The sequence below is a fragment of the Lytechinus variegatus genome, chromosome 8, assembly GCF_018143015.1.
Source record: "Lytechinus variegatus isolate NC3 chromosome 8, Lvar_3.0, whole genome shotgun sequence".
Classification (NCBI taxonomy): domain Eukaryota; kingdom Metazoa; phylum Echinodermata; class Echinoidea; order Temnopleuroida; family Toxopneustidae; genus Lytechinus; species Lytechinus variegatus.
In genome coordinates this window covers 34,807,347-34,829,791 of record NC_054747.1, presented here as the reverse complement: position 1 = coordinate 34,829,791, position 22,445 = coordinate 34,807,347, and the positions used below count along the sequence as shown (strand labels likewise).

Genomic DNA, 22,445 nt, shown 5'->3' with positions numbered 1-22,445 from the left:
ACATGCTACCAATGAGCCAACGATGCCAACGATGTGAATTTGGCATGCTACTAACGAGCCAACGATGCCAACGATGTGAGTTTGGCATGCTACCAATGAGCCAACGATGCCAACGTTGTGAGTTTGGCATGCTGGTCCCTGCCACTGCCAAGGCACTGTGCCAGGCCGACCCTGCCGGCTGCCCCGATGCAGATCGAGATGGAGCAGCCAGCGGCAGCGGGTTGGAATTGCCGTAGGCGTAACTTAGCCGTAACGTAGCCTGGCCCAGGGCCAGGCCCGCCCCCGGGGGCTGGGGCCTGTCTTGAGTTGAGACTTGCCCCAAAGCTGCTCAAGTTTTATTTCGTCAGGCGGTGCAAAAGCTTAAACTAGCACTGATTGCTTGTGTGTCATGACTGTGTCTGTGGGCGTGTGGTAAGTCTGGGCCAAAATGCCCAAATCGTGGTTTCGGGGACCACTCGTCCATGTATACGAGCACTTGTGTACAAAGTGAATGGAGGTGGAAATACTTGGGAACCGTGCGTGTGACTGAATAAAGCACTGCTTATGAAGTGAACGGTGGTTCCCAATAAATATCACGATAATGCCTGTCTTTGTCATGTTTGTGTTTATGTGGTATGCGTATCGTCGCATGTGTCCACTTGTTCACTGCTACCACCCTGCCTGTGGTGAATCTACAGGTAGGACTATGGTATGCCAATGTTGTACAGAGCACACACTTCAAAAAATCATTAAAATATCACTTTTGTGACCAAAATTACTAATTTTCATACAGTTTCAATTTATTTTTCATTAATAACTTGGGAATAATTTTTGTATTCACCAGAGCGCTCAAAAACTTGACTTTTGGGCATATTTTTGTGTACGCCCTCTATTGGTGGAAAGTAATATGGCAAGAAAATTTTCATTTTTTGATCTCTATTTTTAATTAAGAAAAAAATGATTTAAAGAATCAAATTGAAATAAGAGCCAAGTAGTATGAATAATAGGTGTAATGAAAACAGTCAGTGTAAAAAAATCAAGCATTTGCCCCAAAGAAAAAGAGAAAATAAGCCAAACATTGTCACCCTTATTTTGCCACACATGGAGATATAACTGAGAACAAGGTTATATTATAACCTTGTTCATTGAATGAGTGCATGTGTCTGTGATGATTTGTGATGTGTTGACTGTTGCGCCTGCTGCATGCTGACTGAGCTGAGATGAGCTTTTTCATTTTGAATTTGTGTTGAGCCATGTGAGCAGGCCAGTGCCAGTAAAAATGCCAAGAAGTTTAAGAAATGACTTCTTCTTTTACCGAGATCTGCATTTAAAAGCTTAACATTTTGTTTGAATTAAATTTAAAAAGTTCAACATTCACTTTTAGAAAGTGTATCGGGCAGGTTTGAGGAACTATGTGTACAAACAATAGAGATCTTCTATTGTTTGTAACCTGCCTGATACACTAGTACTAGGCCTAGGCCCTAGTCACAATTCTTGAAATCACTATTATTAAGTCTCCCTTTTAAAGCCAGAGAATGATAGATTTGGTTCACTGAATCTATTGTTGTCTGGTTTTAAACTTGTAACAGGTATAGATCTAGTGCATCAAAAATTGTGACTGGTAGTATTTGACATGTTGATTTTTTCAGTTAAATTCTGCAATATTTAGGTCTGGTTTAATCTAAAATATCTTTTTCACAGAATGAAGTGTGCATAGAAGGCCTAGATCTAAATGTTTGTTGAATTTCGACTAGACTAGGCCTGGACCCTATTCGTCTTTTTGATTGCAACATCTGAGGCCCGTAACACAAAAATTAGCAATGAAATGGAATATTTTTCTATGATTGATTCCATTGACTACAATGTACGATCAATCGTAAAAATCAAGCATACGATCAAAGCTAACCTTTGTGTTACGGGACCCTGTTTATTTTCAACTTCGATCAGAGAATAGTTCATAAAATCTTGAAATGTATTGCCATGTTTCGTGGTCGCTCTTCGTTCAACATAGCTTGTTGTGCTAAAAAAGTCAGCACACTAAACTTTTCAATATAGTGAGTGACTTATCAGAGATCAGCGATCTTCAAGAGGACTTGGATAGACTGCAATTATGGTCAGAGAAATGGCAATTACCTTTCAAATGCGGTAAATGCAAAGTCCTTCACTTCACATTGGCAAATCATCCAAATCTCCATAGAAGGAAAATTCCAATGTCCAATAATCATAGATATTATCATACCCGTATGTAGACACAAAAGTATGACCCATTTCAAACTAGTTTGCAAGTAAAAGCTAGCGGAAAGAGAAGTCCTTGACCTGGGTTATAACACTGATACAGAAATTTGCCATCAACTCCTCACGGGGGAGAACTCGATCGTAAAAAGTGAAACTGAATGCGTAGGATTTTAACAGTCTTTGTATTTCTTTTCCTGTTCTTTTCCAGGTTTAAGTTCAAGGCTTGATCATTGTATGTGATTTGGAATGGGGCTCTACGTTGCTTCAGAACTGGTGTTCTTGGTAATCATACTCATCCTAAACAGCAGACAAGGTACTGTAATTAAAGCAACAGTTTATTCATTTTCCACAAGAAATTCAATACCCAGGGGGTCTGGACTAGAGCCTTCAACCCCCTCTCCCTCACTGTTTTTTTTTAAAGTGTACAAAAAGATGAAGATACTGATTGTTTAATTTTTGCATGGTCAGCCCCCCCCCTTGATAACCATTGCATCCCCTTGTACCGTTTGAATGATTGTAGGTGTACTTTGAAGGAATGCTGTATTTGAATGAAATTAGATATGGTAAAGACCTTTTCTCTCCTACTTGCATTGGATAAAACAGATTGAAGACTTTAATAAAAGAAATAAAGAGGAAATTATTTTCCAGATCTTAGGTTTGTTAGGAAAAATGGTAATTTCATTGCAAGGAAAGTGCTTCATAAAATAGATTTCTTTTCTCTTCTAGCTCAAGGCGTTTTACAATTCACCCAAGCCCCAAGTAATCAGGCCGTACTCTTAAACCAGGCCCTCTGGTGGCATTGCATTGCCAGGGCCAGCATCGGCAGCCAGGAACCAACCTACTCCTGGGTGCGGGACAGTCAGACGGTAATTGGTGGCAGTGAAGGATTGGCTGTGTACTCAAACGGGACCTTGTACATCGAGAGGGTGACCCAGGAGTTGCTGGGGAGCTATCGGTGTAGGGTACAGAGCGGAGTACAGAGGATCGAGAGTGATGAAGTGACATTGGCTTTGGCAAGTGAGTACATTGTAGGCCTATTATTTCTCATATGACAACTATGGAACCTGTTTTTAAGGACTGGATGACCATTATGCTCAGGTTCCTTGAATGTTTCAATGAGGAATATTCAAGGGTAACCAAACTTGTGATCTTTGTTGATAGGTTGTCCTTTCAAACAAGTGGTTGCTTTTTAACACAACCTTGATTTAATTTTTAGTCCTTTACTCAATACTAGTTACCCTGAACTACCCTGATTACAAATTACCAGGGGGCCGTTTCATAAAGCTGTTTGTAATTTAAGAGCGACTTTAAGAATGACTGGTGATCCTTTCTCAAGGTAAATGATATCCAACAACATGTTAATTTACGATGGTTTAGCTAGTAAGAAAGGTTCACCAGTCATTCTTATGGGGTGTTGCAAGAAACTTGCCATCAATTACAAGTCAATTTTTAGTCCCTAAGTCAATCATATGTCTTGCAGTTAATTGCAAATTAGTGATTGATTGCTAATTTGCTCCTTGAAACAAAAAGTTTAATCTGATTTGCTACAGCTAACGATAATCTATCAGTTGTAAAATTGCAACAGAATATTTGCAATTGATCGCAAATATTTTCTTGCAACACCCCCGTAAAGTCGCTCTTAACTTGTGAACAGCTTTATGAAACGGCCCCCAGGTATATTTGCCAATGTGAAAGCAATATACCTGTATACCCTAAAATAAAATACCCCACTAAATTGTAGATACTTGACAAAATGTTAAGAACTTTCACAGGGATTTTTCAAAGATCGTGTCTATTGTGGCAGTGGGAAAGCAACTTATGAATTGCAAAAGCAATATTTGCCTTGGAGATTTGTTGTGTCCTTTCATATTTTTTCCATTTGTGCTGCTAATCTGTAACCTGTAGACATTTGCCTTATTGAAAGGTGGCCCAGCCCCCCTGGGGAGCGTTTCATGAAAGGACTTGTCAGACGTTTTATCCGACAAGTACTGTTTTATCCAATAGTTACTATGGTAAAAGTGCTTCTCAGCCAATCATAATCAAGAAATATTGTCAGATCTGACAACTTGTGGGAAGAAAATGTTGATGAAACGCTCCTCAGACATAAAATCAAGATATGATGGCCAATCGTAAGAGTTTCTTTGGTTTGTCTTTAAACTTTTTTGGGTTGAAATTATTCTTACCAGGTCTTGGCGTTAGCTTCACAGCAAGCCCAAACAGTGTAACCCAAAACCTAGGCTCCTCCCTCTCACTCCAATGCTCCATAGCAAGCATTCCCATGGCAACCATCACCTGGCAACTCAATGGAGATGACATCTCCATGACAACTGATATCAGCACATCAGAGGTGGGAGGAGTCACGACAAGCGAGCTAGAGGTCAATGAGCTGGATCACCAATATGGGGGTAGTTATCGTTGTCTGGCAACCAATCAACTTTTGATTGGTTTAACAAGATACAGCTTGTTGGGAGAAGTGACTCTAATAGGTGAGTTGAGTTTACAGGAGGAAAACTCGATATTACTTGTATACTGCTTTTTATTACGAAACGTTTCAAATTTTTCTTTTTGCCTACCTATGCTTAAACCTTTAGCTAATCAGGGTTGATTTTGAATGAGTTTAGGTCTTATAATCTTTTCTTCAGCTTTCCTGTGGTAGCTAGTGGCGCAGTCGTACGTCCCCCATGGCGGCCGTACGGCGAGTTGAAAACAGCTTTGTTCACATATTTTATACCAGCTATAGTTAGGTGGTTTGAATAGAAATGAATAAAACGTCTGTTTTCGACTCGATGTATTGCCACAGTAGGGGAATGTGATTGAAGCATTGATAGTCGGTCCATACGTAGAATAAAAAACAAAAAATCAATTAAGGCTTCCAGGTGATGAGAATTCCTGTTAATTCTCTAATATAACAATGTGTTCTTTGTTTTTGTAGGTCGACCAGGTTTCTCTATTACTCCTGAACCTGTTACAGTGGTCTTAGGAGGGACTGCTACATTTCTATGTGAGGCAAATGGAAGCCCGGCATCAACTGTGGACTGGCTTAATCCACAAGATACTGTCATTTCAGTGAGTAGACTATTAAGACTGTCAGAGCTTCTACTAGGTAGCCTACATTCTTTGCGGAGACTGCACTTTGCTATCGTTACTGTTATGCTAATTCGGAAAATTATACACAGTCATCATCATCATCACCTTGATCACCTTCATCATCATCATCACCATTATCATCACCATCATCATCATCATGATCAACATCATCATCATCATTGTTCTTATTTTTTTTCCATAACAGACCGGCGGTAGATTTACAGCTACCTCCTCACGGCTCACCATCACAAACTCCCAGCAGTCGGACAGTGGGTACTACACCTGCCGGGCTACCAATGCCTGGGGAGAGAACACGGCATCTGCCTTGCTCACTGTCACCGACCCAACCCAGGAGATCATCTTTATTGAAGTGCCGCTTGATCAGTCTGTGGTCGTGGGAGGGAGGGTGACCTTCCCTTGCAGTGCTACGGGAAGCCCAACACCAACTATTGAGTGGAGGAAGGTGGGTGTTTTTAACAGAAAGATAGTTTGATGTCAGGATTTTGATGATTATACATAAGTATGTATTTTATCATGTACTTTCATTACTAATTATTTGAACAGAAATAAAATTGTGCAATATAGATTAAAAAAGAGGAAATTACACTCAAGCAACATCAACCATTAATCAATTACATAGGGCTGTAAAGTATAAAGGAATAATGTAACTGAATGCTTCATTAAAGAGATATGTCTTAAGTTGTGATCGGATAGTACTAGGGGGAACTGTAGGGGAAAGACCTTTCACGATGCATCTTATTTGTTAGTCTAGGTACTTGACGCAGTTGTTGGTTTGGTGATCTTAGTGTCCTTGAGAAGTCTATGTTTTGTAGATCACTGAAGTAACAATTCTCTCTTTGCATTTTAATTTGTTGAATTCTAGGAGTTGGGTGATCTGCCCACTGATAGGATTCAGGAGCCAGCTATAGGCTGGTTAAGAATAACTGGTATCCAGGTCACAGATAGCGGGTTTTACGTCTGTAAAGCAAGCAACTCAATCACAACAGTTTCTACAAGGGTTCAACTGATTGTACAAGGTAAGAATACACCTAGTCTGTAGGCACAGACCGTGTTTGAAACTCATCAACAAGTGGGCCTTCTCACAAGATTAGCACAAATACAACTTAGGTTTTTTTTATACATTGGAGCTATATATGAATGTAAATTGTTTTCTCTGTTGGTTATATTGTTGAACAGAGAACAAGGTTGTGATTTTTATATACACTCTTTGAACATTTTCCCCATTGGTGGTAAACATTCAACTATTGCTTCATTACCTTTTGGAATATAACAGCTTATAACACAGGTTTAGATACATGATGTCCAGTGGCTGACCGTGACCCGGAGGAGACAAGCAATGGAGGGGCACTGTATTGTTTGTGAACAATGCTGTGCCCCTCCAATGCATTGTCTCCTCTGGGTCACGGTCCGCCACTGATGATGTCACACTTTTCAAGGGGGGGGGGAGGAAATTATAGGCGAGCGGCGAGAGGCCAAAATTTGGGACTTTAATCCCCCCGACTGGATCAAAGCAAAAACATGCATCATTTTGAAGGAAATTTTCTGAATTTTTCAGAACTGAGAGTTAAAAGTGTCACAGAGTGTAGCTTCACCATGGAAACCAGCCTTGAATAGGCCACGCCCATTTTTGTGATAAAAGCAAAGCAGCAACTTATTTAGATTTGTTAATTAATTATACTAATTTATATATAAATTTAGAATTTACAAGGATAAAATCACTACAGATTGAATGATATGATGCCTAGCAACCAAATATATATTTTATACATATTTGATTTCAAAACCGTTGCCTAGCAACATTATTTTCCCTAGCAACCATATACACTTTTCAATATTCTTTGATTTTTTACCAGATTAATTCATTTTATATTTTTTTTAAAGTTTTTAATTTGTAAAAACTAATTAAAAAGGTGAATTTTGATGAAAAAGTGATAAAAGAGGAAGACTAGGATGTATAATGCATATATGATCATGAATAGTTACATTATTGCTGAGTTTGATTAACCCCTGCATGTGACATATTACTAAAATATATGTTTGTGTGTATTTACTATACGCATCATTTAATGGATATTGTAATATTGTTATAAATCAAACAGATACCCTACTCTGTGTCATGTTATCTGTTCTAATCTAAATAATTGAGTATTCACAGATTTTCTGTTACCTATGGAAACCATTTTATGTTGCCTAGCAACAGTATTTTCCCTAGCAACCATCACTTTTTGGTGATATTTCAAGCCTGTAACCTCCCCCAAATTCCTGTTTTTGGTCCTCAAAATGCATCTTATACTATTCTAAGCATTTATTGTGGTGATGATAATTAATTTCAGCCATGTGGCCAGGCAGTCAGCATATTGAGAGAAGGCATGGCTTTATACAGAAAACTTTTCCTTGGGGGTGGCAAGAAAGTCTCCAAGAAACAAAGCGAAGAAGCAAAGTGACTGAGTTTGGCAAGGGATGCTTTTTCATAGTAAATGGAAGGATATCATGCACACTTTTGGTGAATTTTGCGAAAATTTTCAGTTAGATACCCTGTGTCAAGTTATCTGTTCTAAGCTAAATATTTCAGTATTCATAGAATTTTCTGTTACCTATGGAAACCATTGTGTTGCCTAGCAACAGCATTTTCCTTAGCAACCATCACTTTTTGGTGATATTTCAAGCCTGCAACCTCCCCAAATTCCCTTTTTTGGTCCTCAAAATGCATATTATACTATTCTGTGCATTTATTGTGGTGATGACAATTAAATTCAGCCATCTGGCCAGGCAGTCCACATATTGAGAGAGGGCATGGCTGTATATAGAAAACTTTTCCTTGGGGGTGGCAAGAAAGTCTCCAAGAAGCAAAGCGAGGAAGCAAAGCGACTGAGTTTGGCAAGGGATGCTTTTTCATAGTAAATGGAAGGATATCATGCACACTTTTGGTGAATTTTGTGTAGATACCCTGTGTTAAGTTATCTGTTCTAATCTAAATAATTCAATATTCATAGAATTTCCTGTTACCTATGGAAACCATTACGTTGCCTAGCACTAGCATTTTACCTAGCAACCATCAATTTTTGGCGATATTTCAAGCCTGCAACCTCCCCAAGTTCTTTTTTGGTCCTCAAAATGCATCTTATACTATTCTAAGCATTTATTGTGGTGATGATAATTAATTTCAGCCATCTGGCCAGGCAGTCGGCATATTGAGAGAGGGCATGGCTGTATACAGAAAACTTTTCTTTGGAGTGGCAAGCCGACTAAATGTCTCTAATAAACAAAGCGAGGAAGCAAAGCGACCGAGTTTGGCAATGGACGCTTATTCATAGTAAATGGAAGGATATAATCTTTTCGCTGCGTACAGCCATGGTAGAGGAAATGGGTATTATTAACAATATCATTTAGTTTGTAATTTGGAACATTTTATTATACATTTTAGGAAAGGTAATATATATCCAAGACCAACCAATAAGTCTTAAAGTGTATCCAAGACCAGCCATAAGTCTTAGAGTGCCTGCAATGGGAAAACGGAATTATTTATCTTATGGAAAATATAATTCCCATACTTTAGTGATTGTGAACTCTAAAGCTAATTACTTTATGAGGTTCCTACTAAAATATGTAAATCACAATGATCTATCAAAGTTTCTATCTGCAATTCTGGCAACTCTGTACATTGTGAACTCAAAAACTAATTACTTTATGAGGTTCCTACTAAAATATGTAAATCACAATGAACTATCAAAGTTTCTATCTGCAATTCTGGCAATTTTCCTGTGTTGTTGGAATGTGTTTTTTTTTGTTATTATACCAATGGATGGGCAATAGGGCAGTTAACACAATACTTGCAGACCTTCAAACAGGATTGCTGGTTTATCTGCACAACTTGATGAAAAAACTTTTAAATGATCACCTGCCATGATTTAAACACAGATCAAGAGATCCTCAGTACGTCGTATATACCAACCAGACAACAAAAAATTACTCTAATCTGTGCCTGTTGCTCACTAGAGCCGATTAGTCTCTGTAGATTAGTGGGCATTACATTACTGATTCCAGCAGTTAATTAGCAGGTCAAATATCTGTTTAAGTAGAATTAATTAGGAGTAGGCCCTGTTATTGTCTCATCAAGATAAATGGCAAAGTCCTAACCATTGAACTTATGAGTATTCCCATTCAAGTTCTTTCTATAAACCTCCTAACCAATCTCTCTCCCTTCCTCGAGAAGCCACCTCCGATCGAGAAAATGTAATTTATTGGGGATTTCAACAGTCACAGCATTATCTGGGGGTATGGAAAAACCAACGAGATGGAGAACTTGTGGAGAACTGGTCAGATGCAAATCAGATTGCATCACCCAACAAAATGTGAGAAGGTTGTGCTTGACCCTCTCCCGCACACTCAACATCAACCTATTGGACTGAAGGTTAGCCATCACTCCATGCACAGTTCCCTTTCACAGATGTTTCACCCTAAAGAAAGCAATCTGAGAGCAGTTTGTCATAGATCCGGATAACTATCCACAGGATCTTCCAGCATTCCATACTCATTACGACACATTTGGAAAGCTGTTAAAGAAATCATCACAGAAGAATATTCCACGAGGATGCTGTACAAACTATTCTCCGGGCTTGACGAATGATGAAGCTGCTGTATTGTAAATATTTCAGGAGCTTTGAGAATGACACCTTTGGTGCCGATACACTTGAATGTTGGGGAAAATTGACAACTGTCATTATGGATAATAAAAAAGAAAGTGACAGTGATTTAACATCAATGGAAATGACTAACAACAGCAGAAACGCCGGGGAAAACGATTCGGATCTTTGAAAAACGATTCAAACTATACCCCTAGTGACCACCGACCAAGTGGCCCACTATCTTCTTATACAGTCAAAGTAACCCTATTTATTGCCCACGAAGGGCCAACCTCCCTAAATAAAAGTGCAGTGACAGTCGATCTCCCAACTAAAAGTCATTTAAATACACAAGACCATTCAACCTGAACGTCTTGTCTACTTGTGCTAGGCTATCAAAGGGAATAATTAAGAGCAACAAGATGTCCTCTGTGAGCAGATCACCCTTCATGGACCAATGGCTGCTGACATGTTAAACTACTGTTTGCATGAAGAAAAAAAAACAATGCCAAGAGGACATTTAGGGTAGTTGTCAAAGTTGAGCCAGGCAAAGACCCATCAGAGTTACAGATAAATTTCTCTACTCTGTCACACATACAAGCCCTTTGAAAAGCTCCTGCTTAACCGCATTGTTCCCTTTGTGACTGAGTTCTTCATTCCAGTAGGCAAGATTCAGGCCAGGAAAGTCCTTTACCTATCAAGTACTGAGTCTGACTCGGTAAATCAGATGGTTTGAGGAAGGTCTGAAAACTAGAGCAGCCTTTGTTAACTTAACTGCAGCTTATGAAACAGGTAATCATGGGGTAGGCCTACTTACGAGGAAAGTCATTATGATGACAAAGGAAGTCAAGTTGACAAGGCTAATTAAAAAAAATACCCTCAAACTGGTTGTGAATCTCAGTGGTCCCAGCAAGAAATGGTGGAGGCAGAAAAATGGTCTCCCACAAAGAAGTGTCCTTGCCCAACTCCTCTTTAACATCTACGCAGACGACCAAGTAATCCGTCTGTCTGCTACCATAAAGAGTAGATGATCTTTACCTATTGTGTGGCACAGTCCCCCAGATATAGAGGTAAAAGAGCAAAAAAGATGTCCTTCTTCCACTCTTTAACTATGAACCTGACAAAAAGAGACTGGAATCAAGACAATTTCCTTCACTTGACTGAATCCCTTGATAGCTATGCACATAGTCAAAGGATCGCCCTATGGACAAAACCACCCCCAGTCTGTGACGCTAAAGCTTTCCATGTGACCTAGCGAATCACGCCCAAAGGTTCAAATGACGAATGGCCATCCTGGCTATGTCTTACATGTAATCGCTTATGGTCTGGAACAAAAAGGTGCAAAGTCGTTAATATGCAGTGATGCAGACACTATCTACGACTGAGGAGAGGATCAGACAGTGCATCACCTTTTGGTCTGCCCCCCCCCTCCTACCAGAGCCGTGCGCTGCCAAAGATCTGGAATCATTCAACCCTAAAGCCAGTTCTTGCTTGAACCCTCTTTACAAAGGACTTGTGTAGTTACCCGAGGAGATGGGCACAGAGCAAATATTGCCCTTTAAAATCATTCAGTATACTATGACCAAATGGGAGCTTAGGTGTGCAGGAGTTTGTCTCTCCAAAAGGTGGCTTTTTAAGGGGGTATGTAGATATTGGGTAAGATTGTTAGCATCGAATATCTTTGCTCTTTCACTGACAAATTGTAAATTTCACCTTAAAACACTAACAATCAGAATATAGGCACCGTTTTCAGCAAAGCTTTAGCCTCACCATGGACCTAGGTCCATGGCCTAACCGACAACCCCATGAGGAACCAATTAAGTCCCTGTCCCCTCCCCCATCCCACAACCCAGGACCAAATAATCATTTTTCCCCCAAATGTCAGATTACCATAAAGAGGTGTCTTCTACCAGTCAGATAATTAATGACACACTTCTTCTTAGGTCATTAAAGATGTCGTGTCCTGATAATGGTACAAGATCTACATGTAGCTTTCCTGTGAAAAGAATCGAGTGCAGTGGCAAAGGCAGTGGCAGTTCAAAGCTCTGGTAGGAGGGTATGCCAAAAAAGTGTTGTATCCTATGATCACCCTTACAGTTGCAGGAAGTTTCTCCATTCCTATTGTAGCCCCATAGGCGGTTCAAACAAGTTCAGGTAGGCCATTCTTCACTTGGACCTAGAGAGTGATGTACTAAGTCCATAGGTGAGATTGTGCATCACAGAATGGAGATTGTTAGACCAGTGAATGACGCTTTTATGCGAGCAGAGTCATCAAGGGATTCTATTGAGCAGAGAAAACTGTGTCTAGATTTGAGTCTCGTTGCAGGCTCATGATTGACGAATGGAATACTATGTTCTTGATTGTTTTTTCTTTCATCTATGCTGATGACTTCTGACGTACGGGTGGGCAATAATACATAGTAGGTAAAGATTACTCACTTCTTTTAGTCACAGGCAGTCAGTGATGGCTCTGCAAGCTCCATTCAAGATTTGAAGTCAATATTTATCACCAAGAGCTGCATACTCAGCAGTGCAGAAGCATAAAGTCAGAGCTATGGTACAGAGAGATTTGGCATCTATCAATTCCCCAAATGTTTCCCAGCTTCTTCAGAATGATATTCCTTGCTCCAAATTTTGCATTTGTTTTGGCAGCATATTCTTTGTATGAAAAAAGAATGGTCTACAATGACGCCAAGGTAGGTTGGCTTGTTAACACCTGACCCTCAGTTTTTGATCTGCTCTCTGTTCTTAAGGTGGAATACACTAAGTTTGAGTCTTTCTGGATCGGGACAGAGATGATTTATAGCACAGTATAGGAGTTAAACTTGCCAGATCATCACTGAGTCCGTTTTGGCACACTGAGGAGTGATTATTACTTTAGAGATTATTGTTCAATGTTTTTCTACTCCATTCAAGTAGTGATACAAAATTATGGCTCTAATTTAAATGTTCCAGCCTTATTATTTGAACAAAGCATTATTACAAATGCAAATGCATTTGTATTGTTAGTATTAGCATTTTTTACCAATACTGTAGGGGTATCATCCCAATTACATCAGTTTCAGATAATTTCTCAGACACATTTCTTATACCATGGATGTGTTTGAAGATTTACATTGATCTAAATCTCCATGGAACGAACAGTAGCGTTAGTTTAAGCCCAACAATCATGACAATAGAGGAATGTGTACCCGTTTTCTGAAGCTTTACCCATGTCAACGTCCTTTACATATGCATGTTGAGAGGAATCCTTGTCTTTTCTTTCAGACATCTTTTATTTAACTGAGTATTTAAGGCATCAGTTTTTAACCATCAGAGTCACCGACACTATCGCTGTAGCAGAAAATACCCTAAGGACAACATCAAAGACTACGTAAGCTGATATGCCTCCTCTCTATATTCCGGGACTTTTATTGTATGCCCCACCCTGGTTGTCTCTATTCAGCAGATGTGTGCAAACCTCATGACATATTACATAATGACATTTACACATAGAAAACATCTCCCACTTTAGTAAGCCTTTCTATCCTTACTGGTTTTCTTGTCCTTTTCTTTGCCTGATCAGGAATGATAGCTCAGTCGATAGAGCGGGGGTTTCAGATTCCGGTGAGCTGGATTTGATTCCCACTTGGTGCATTAGTGCTCTTTTTTAAGGCGCATCCTCAATTTATCCTCATTACCAGGAATTGAAGAGGACATTAAGCTGTTGGTCCTCTGGTTGTTTGCTTTCTTAGCAATCAGGTAAAAAACCCGCCATATCATAAGGCTTAAGATCCCAAGTTTCCATACTTTCACCCTTCTGATTTCTTGACAGTTATCAGATTAAAAGTGACATCATAAGTTCCCTGTGATTAAGCTTCTGACACTTATTAATAGTATTAAAGTTTCAACAGAAACTTGTCGAACTCACAGCCTTGGCATCTTTGGGCTACAGCCTCAACACAGACACAACCTTGGAAGATGGACATGCATGGGTGATTATGTATTATTTGACAAGAGAGATCCATTTGTTAACCATTCTATATTCACTCGAAGAAAGTGATCTGAATATGCAGCCAAAAGCCTTAGCCAATGACTTTAATTGAGTACTAGTATAGGAGGTCCCTGAAATAGAAAAAATATCTGTACAAGCCTAAAGTAAAGACCCACTTTATGATCAAAGGTTTAATCAGGGACTGTGCCTGAAGAGTAGTGTTGTCCATTTTATTATATCATCAATGCTATACCTACTGTAGCAAACTAAAAAAAAATGCTATGTACCAGCAGCGATGAATCAACCAAACCATGTTATTCCTTTTTTATCTGCAAAAACATTTAAATTTCTCTTTGAAGCTGCTCTTTCTTAAATGATAAAGTTTAAATACCATTCTCATATTAAGAATTGGTAGACAATCAATATACGTACAAGGATAAATTATTATTTTTTTTTAGAAATAGGAGAAATGAAGCGATGTCCTTCAATTTACCATTGCCAGTATGTATGTAGGTATATTATTGAACAAATGGTACTGTACAATTAAAAGTGGATTATTTTCCTCAAGATTTATTAAGGGAAAAATATATCGTTGCTAAGGTAAATAGTGTTGCTAGGCAATGAAATTGTGTCAGTACATAATGGTAAACTTCGGAATGTTGTTTGCCTATCGATAACAAACTATCATATGTTAATTTTCTCAATATTTTTAGATTAAGGCACAACTTCATCACATTTGGCCGAGATGAAGAGTGGTAACATAGCCGTTGCTAGGGAATATTGTTTCTGGGCAACACATTTGACTCCATGGAAGCTATAAAATAGTCAGTTTGTTGAATGATTACTGCAAACGAGGTTATAGACATTATAATAATTGTGTTAGTAGGCCAATTATTTCTCATAATTGATTGTTTTTCCACAGATTTGTCCAGGGAAAAGAGGGTTAACATAGTCGTTGCTATGGAAAATAGTCGTTGCTAGGCAACAAATTGGTATCCATGGGTAATGTAAAATGGTCATTTTGTTGTTGTTCTATTGAAGACAAGATATTTGATCAGGTATTTTAAACTCAATCAACTTTTTCACCACAAAATAGTATAAAGTATGTGACTTGTACGCACGTGTATCAATGTAGTCAAACTGAACAATAACAATACAATAACTGAACAAAATTGGCAATTTGTACGATGTGAAGGGGTATGTCAGGTAGAGCTTAGCGAATTTATTTCAGGTTCGCAATAGCTAAAATGGGGGTTTTCAGTTCTTTTTATTATTTTCCAATAATACTTTATATAATTTAATTGGTGTAACTTATTTGGTTTAATTCAACCTAGTTAAAAAGTTAAAAGTTAGGTTTGAAATAGAAAAATACGTGGTTTACTTAAGGAGCTAAATGGTTGCTAAGGAAAGTTATGTTGCTAGGCAACAATTTCTTAGAAAATGGTCATAAAATTCATGCTAAGTTGTTTTTCAGTAATTCTTCTTACAATATATAGTAGATCTAGCCTTTGAAAATAAGAAAAAATACCTGATAATCTAAATTAATAAGTAAAAAATCAATATTCATGATGAATATTCAATAAGTATCTAAAATGGGCGTGGCTTATTCAAGGCTGGTTTCCATGGTGATGCTACACATTACGGCATTTTTGATGCCCAATTCCAAAAAATTCAGAAAATTTCCTTTAATTTGATGTACAATTTTGCTTTGATCCAGCCGGGGGGATTAAAGTCAAGAAATAAGGCACTTTTTGGCTTCTGGCCGCTCACCTATTATCTACTCTGTCATCTCCCACCCCTTAAGAATATATTCACTGCTTGAATTTACGCCAGTGGCTTATAAAATTGATTTTCTATCTCATTTATTTTCTGGCAGAGCTCCCAGTGCAGCATACTGTTTGCTTTCTGTGTGCCACACACTTGTGTGACAAATAAGACTTACCTTTCCATTTTCTTCAATGAAAACTTCATGTACATAATCTTTGTTTTCTTGTCTCAATGCATAATAATTATCTCAGTGTTGTCACATGATGGAAATAAAAATAATTGAAAGATAGCAAAACTTGATTTTCACTTTTCCCCTCAAAACAGTGGCACCCAATTTTACAGTACTTCCAGAAGATTCCATTGTAGAGACAGGAGGGGCAGCGTTACTTGATTGTGAGGCTGATGGCATGCCCACCCCTGCTATAAAATGGAACACTCCATTACCTGAACTAGGTATGATATTATCCTCATTGTCAGTTACAAAGAAATTAAGGAATTTCAAGATTTCAAGATTTCAAGATCTAGGGTTTCTCTTTTTTATTGAAATATTTTTTTTTCGTTTTTTCTTTTGTGATATTATGAAGTAACATACTGATTGGAAATACTGTTTGCTCATAAGCTATTTTAATTATTTAAATCTTGTATTTTTTTTCCAGGAATTTTACCAAGGGAAAGAAGGTTTCAGATATTTTAATGGTCAGGCTAATTGATTGTTGCTTGTTTATTAATATTTAATTTACAATTTCATTCGAGAAATTAAAATCATTTATATTGTCTCTTGAGATATCATAATCTAGTTTAATGATGGGGCACTGAAGGAGAAAGAGATTGTTGGTTTGAATAAAACCATATCAGGAAAAGATAACAGTAGCATCATGAAAAATTAGAAATATCAGCGTCATTTGAAAATAAATTTATATTATGAAATATGAATAGAAGCAATACTTTTCTGTATTAATTAATTACAATGTATAATGATATTGCAATTCCATTGGTCAAGTATCCACTTATATTGAGGAAATGCATAAGCTATAGGGTTGATTCTTTTCTCTTTCTTTTTTATTATCAGTACTACTAGCCCAGGGAAATGTAAAAAAGAGCCCCCGAAATTCACCATTTACTGTAAGTGCTTGTGAAAAGGACTCCCCGAAAATATATATTTTGTTTGATATGAACACTATGTCAAGAAATCTTGAATCCTATTGTGTATAATTTCATATGTTCATTTTGATTTCTTGTTAAAAGGCATGTTGAGTGCGTCTAGTGGACTGCAGTTCGGAGTGGAAGTGTTTTCTAATGGCTCTCTTGCAATTCCTTACGTCGAGAATCGTCACGCGGGGACTTACGTCTGTTTAGCATCCAATACGGTATCATCTTCGTCAACATCAACGTCCCTTACAGTTAGAAGTAAGTCAACATTTTGTAAACTCTAATGTGAAATTAAGATGTAGAATGTGATTGGATCCACCTGAGTTGAATTTTTGATCTATAATTTTCTGGTGCTGAAACTTCATAAGAAATATTCTGAAATCATGGTTATGATTAAAATACATTTCCTTGAAAAGAAAAAAATCTGAACATTGTATGCAAGAAAATTATGCTGAGTTCAGCAGAAGTGAATTATTAGTTTTACTACAACATGAGCTGAATAATATACCTTTATTGTATTACATTTTGTTAGTTGATGTCATTCATGTCTACAATAAATGCCAACTGCAGGTACCTTTGTTTTTATTTTATTTTGTATGTTTTTCTGCATACAATACTGAAAGGTTGGTTTCATATTAAACTAGTTTTTTTTACCATCATTGCAAAAGCCTTCATTTGCCTTTATTTAACTTTAAAGTAGAGGTGTACTGTTGTGGCTCAGTTGATAAGTCTTCAGACTTTGGACCAACCGCAGCACTCGCATCCTTTGGCAAGGCATTAATCTACATTTGCCACTCTCCACCCAGATGTAGTAAATGGGTATCCGGTAGGAAGGAATTCATTGAATGCTTGAGTGTCTGATTAGGGTAGCCGTGCTATAGATGGTAAAAGTATGCAGTGCTGAGAAACATTTGTATTAAGCACTATATAAATGTTGCATTTTATTATTATGAAAATCTCCAATCTTTATGTTTCTAGGTGCTCCTGTTATCACATCCTCTCCGATCGACCAGACGGCTATCGAGGGTGAGCTTGCTCGCTTCGAATGCCGCGCTGCCGCCACGCCCACACCAGTCATCACATGGCTATTCAACAGTCGACTCCTGCTGACTGATATCAAGTTTGAGGTACTTGGCAACGGAGATCTTAGGATTGATAATGTTGAGGAGGATCAGGATGGAGTCTACACGTGCAGCGCTGGTAATGAGCTTGGAGTCAGGAATGTTTCAGCGTATTTGACTGTGTATCGTAAGTATGAAAGTGTTTTTTTCCTTTTGCTACTAGCCCTTTAATCAATGTGTATTTGGTACTTCAGAAATACTCTATATTGTTATTATTCTTATTTTTATAATTGTTATGCAAATCAATAAGCAAAAAATGAAAGATACTATTTTAAAAATGTTACCCAACTCATCCCATATCTGTTCTTTGGATAGACAAACAATTTTTTTTTACAGAAATTCAATTTCATGTCTATTTTGATGTCAGTTGTGTTTCTGTAAAATCCATGAAATGTGAAAACAATAAAACCAATTATTATGTTAAGACATGTTTGTCATTTTTTTTACAAATTACACAGAGAAAATATATAAATTGAAAGATGAAAACATTGAATTCAAATATTGAAATTAATGTTTTTAATTGAAGGTATGTTCTTTTTCAATTAATGTTTGAATTATGAGTTATTTAAACAACATGTATTGCATGGTTCTCAGTTCCTCCTCAGTTTGTTGTTCATCCTGTTGACCTTACTGTTGACCCGGGGTCAAAGGTCAGATTAGACTGTGAAGCATCAGGTGACCCGATGCCGTCAATTCAATGGCAGAAGGATGGTAGCTCTCTAGTTCTTGGTAAGTAATAATGATAATATTTGATTGTTGTACAGTGCATACCATTTAACATCTCTAAGTACTTGCAAAGGGACTTGGATGTTATTACCCATGCTTTAATCTGGCTAGCATTTCAAAGTGCACAAACATTTCAATGAATTTCCAGGTACCATTTTGTACTCAACTGGGTTTGGTGCAACACAATACATATAAATTTCATACTACAGGAAGTTTATGTCTAGAGTAGGATCTGAACCCACAACTTGTGATTAATAAACAAGGTTGTTGTTTTTCCCCCTATACCCAGATATATTTTTTAATGGTTTGGATGCCAAATGTGATGACACATTGATCATCAAATTATAGAGATTGATGTCACATTGGCTCCTGATAGTTAAACCGCATCTTTAGAGCAATGTTTAAGTTGAACAGGAGTTCAGAATAAGCGTAAATGTCTTTAGATATGAGATATCCGTTAACAGATCAAGCTAAACATCTGATATTTTCTGTTTTCCCCATCCAGAGAATAAAACAGTTGAATAAAAAAATATTAGGAAACAGCACTAGCGTCCTTTTTTTTGCCACTCTCAACCCAGGTGTAGTAAATGGGTACCCTGTAGGAAGTAATTCCTTGAATGCTCGATGCACCCGATCAAGGTAGCCGTGCTAAAGCCGAGGTAATAGTATGCAGCGCTTAGAAACATTTGTATTAAGCGCTATATAAATGTTGAATATTATTATTTTTATTATTATTATTGATGTCTGTTTTCCATCCATTTCTTTTCAGAAACCAATATTGAAGTGCTTAGTAATTCTAGTATTGTAATCGATGGCTTACTGGAAACCAACACAGGGGAATATACATGTATAGCTACCAACGCAGCGGGGAGTATCCAGGTCACTGCTACACTCTCCACTCCTGGTGAGATGTTTTGAATAAGTTTATGAAATAAACCTTTCTTAGGGGCCATTTCATAAAGCTGTTCGTAAGTTAAGAGCAACTTTAAGAACGACTGGTGAACCTTTCTTACGCGCTTAACCAAATCCCCAATGAATATTCCATTTACCACAAGAAAGGATCACCAGTCGTTCTTAAAGTCGCTCTTAACTTACGAACAGCTTTATGAAACACCCGTCAGGGCTAAATTACATAGAGAAATGGAATCTTATTGAAACTTTTATGACACGGGTCCAACAAGTACAAGTTACACTTAATTTTGCAATATATTGTACCTTCTCTTGCGGAGCCATGGCTCTAATTGAATTGCATTGTTACCAACATTATAATAATGGTTATGATTATTTTCATTGTTTTTAGTATTCAATTCAATTCATTTATTCACCTTATAAAAATATTTAAATACAATGTAAAATAACAATATATAAATGCATAAATATAACAACACATACAACATATAAATATATAACAAATAAATACAATTTATACATTCAAGTAAAAGAAAAATCAACATATTCTGATCATTGCTACCATCATAATGATAATAATAAGCATCATTATCATCATTTTCGTCATCATCGTCATCCTTGTCACCATCATCATAGTTATCAACATTATCATCATCATCATCTTCATCAGCATAGTCATTATTATCATCCTCAATATTATCATTATTATCCCAGTGGCTGCTATTTTGTTATTGTACTATAATTATTCATCATCAATAATCTGTTTGAATGCCTTGTTTCAGATGTCCCCAAATTCACCACTGCTCCTTCTAACACCACCGCCAACGAGTCTTACCCAATCAGCATGCGATGCCGAGCCGACGCCCGCGAGACACCGATCATCTCCTGGTACCTGAGTGATGCGGACGGTAGCCAAGGCGATCGTATCGGTCTCGGCATCAATCCCCCAGCGACAAGAGCATCGCTGAGCTTTGTTTCGGTGGACGGTGACCTCGAGCTGAACCAGGTCACAAAGAGAGACGAGGGATGGTATCTTTGCTTAGCACAGAACAGCGCGGGCAGCATCAGTGAGGTCGCCTATCTCTCAGTCAATGGTAGGGAGAAAGAAAGACCTGTCAAGCGTTCCTTTTAAATATGAATATTCTTATTGTCAGGGAAAGAAATTGCAATTTTAATAATCTGTTTTTCGTATTTCTGCGGAAATATTTCATGTAATATTGAGTACAAAATATAAGAATGTTCCTATTTCTTTCAAATTCTGTGTAATTTGTTCATATTTCTTGGATATTAGGAATGACAGGTATGCTGTTGTTACTTATTATCATGTCAACTTTGCCATCCATTGGTAGCTGTCATGGTAAAAGAATCAAGGATTTCAAGGAAGATACGGTCGCATGGTTAAGTTACAATTGTATCAGTGTTAATGGAACAAGACCCCATACTTATATCACAATTTGACCAAAACCTCTACCTCTGTCTAAATCGATTAGATTGGAATCTCGCAGATGATTTTGTTGGATGCCATCAAATTTTGGCCCGGTAAAGATCAAATCGAATGCACAGGAAGAATTTTATTGTACAAAGCAATTGAGTAGAATATTGATAAACATCTCTCAGTTTTCTCCTATTGTTGGGTTGTTAGTTTTATTTTATGTGTGCTTGTGAAATGCAGTGTTCCAACAACTGGCCAAATTAATTGAATAAATTATAGAATACATTAAAACATGAACATTGATACCTTGAAATTAAAAATGTCCCCTCTGTTGTATAGGATGCCTTCATCACCCTCTTTTACATCCTTTGGAAGCTCAGTTGCTTTGATCACCTACCAAGACATCTCTATTCCTCTTTTCCCCCAAAACTTTGTCTTGAGCTGTGTGATTCTCTTTTTTTTCTTTTCAGTCCCTCCTCAGGTAACCGGCACCAACACCCCTGTGAGTGCAATGGAAGGGTCTGACTATACTGTGCTCAGCTGTGAAATTGAAGGGCAACCTACCCCTGACATCACATGGTTCCTTCCCAGTGAGGGGCCTGTTCCCACGGATGCCACTAGCTACACCAGTAGCATACAGGGTAACACTGCCTACTTGGTTGTGTACAGCCCTAATGTGTCCCATCACGATGGTGACTTTGTGTGTGTCTTGTCCAACTTTCTTGGCAGTGCGAATGCAACCGTCCGGGTTACCGTACAAGGTGAACAATATTTCTTGATATATTGACTATTTGCATGAAGTAGAGTAATGTTTTCTCTTGGTAGTAAGTTATAAACGATATATAAGGTTTTGTAAAACTTCCTTGTGCTGCAAGAAATAAGGATTAATCACACCAATGGTGTAGGATGATGGTCTGTGGGATCACTTTGGCATGTTTCTGTCTGTTAAGGCTAAAAAAAGTTCAATATCTGCGCTAAATGTTCCAATTTCACTGTAAGATTGATTTTATAGACTAAAATTGACAAGTATGTGTTAACTTCAATGATGTCCAATATTTTTCAGAGAGAAAAAAATGCCCTTATTTGCCCAGTTGTGTTCAAAGCTGAATGTTATAAAAATAAAATGTCAAAGGTCATCAATAGGGGTAAATAACTTTTCTTACACCCAATTCTGAGGTCTTTAACCATGTTCTATTAGTGATTTCTAGAGAAGCAATGGATGCTAGCAAATAAAGCAACCAGATGATTTTTTTTTAGCAATTACACAATTATCTATGAAACATGCAAAACATGAATGTATAGTTACTGTGAGTCATGTCAAGATCTTCATCATCATTCTTATTCCAAACGGGAAGAGCTCAGGTTATTAATTTTTGAATGAAGAGGAATCGTACACTTTCATTTTTGCCTTCAGATTCAATCCC

The 22,445-nt window shown here is 37.7% G+C and overlaps 1 protein-coding gene across 1 annotated transcript in view; it reads left to right on the top strand.

The window, feature by feature from the left end:
* Positions 1–22,445, top strand: part of LOC121420426 (neural cell adhesion molecule L1-like) — a 36,221-nt gene that overhangs the window by 1,657 nt on the left and 12,119 nt on the right. Inside the window, 13 exon segments of the mRNA XM_041615051.1 lie at positions 2,423–2,527; positions 2,941–3,231; positions 4,401–4,700; positions 5,147–5,280; positions 5,507–5,764; positions 6,185–6,338; positions 16,009–16,137; positions 16,930–17,091; positions 17,812–18,081; positions 18,549–18,683; positions 19,450–19,584; positions 20,372–20,683; positions 21,492–21,782. Coding sequence (XP_041470985.1) covers positions 2,461–2,527; positions 2,941–3,231; positions 4,401–4,700; positions 5,147–5,280; positions 5,507–5,764; positions 6,185–6,338; positions 16,009–16,137; positions 16,930–17,091; positions 17,812–18,081; positions 18,549–18,683; positions 19,450–19,584; positions 20,372–20,683; positions 21,492–21,782 — 2,638 coding nt within the window. The 5' untranslated portion in view covers positions 2,423–2,460.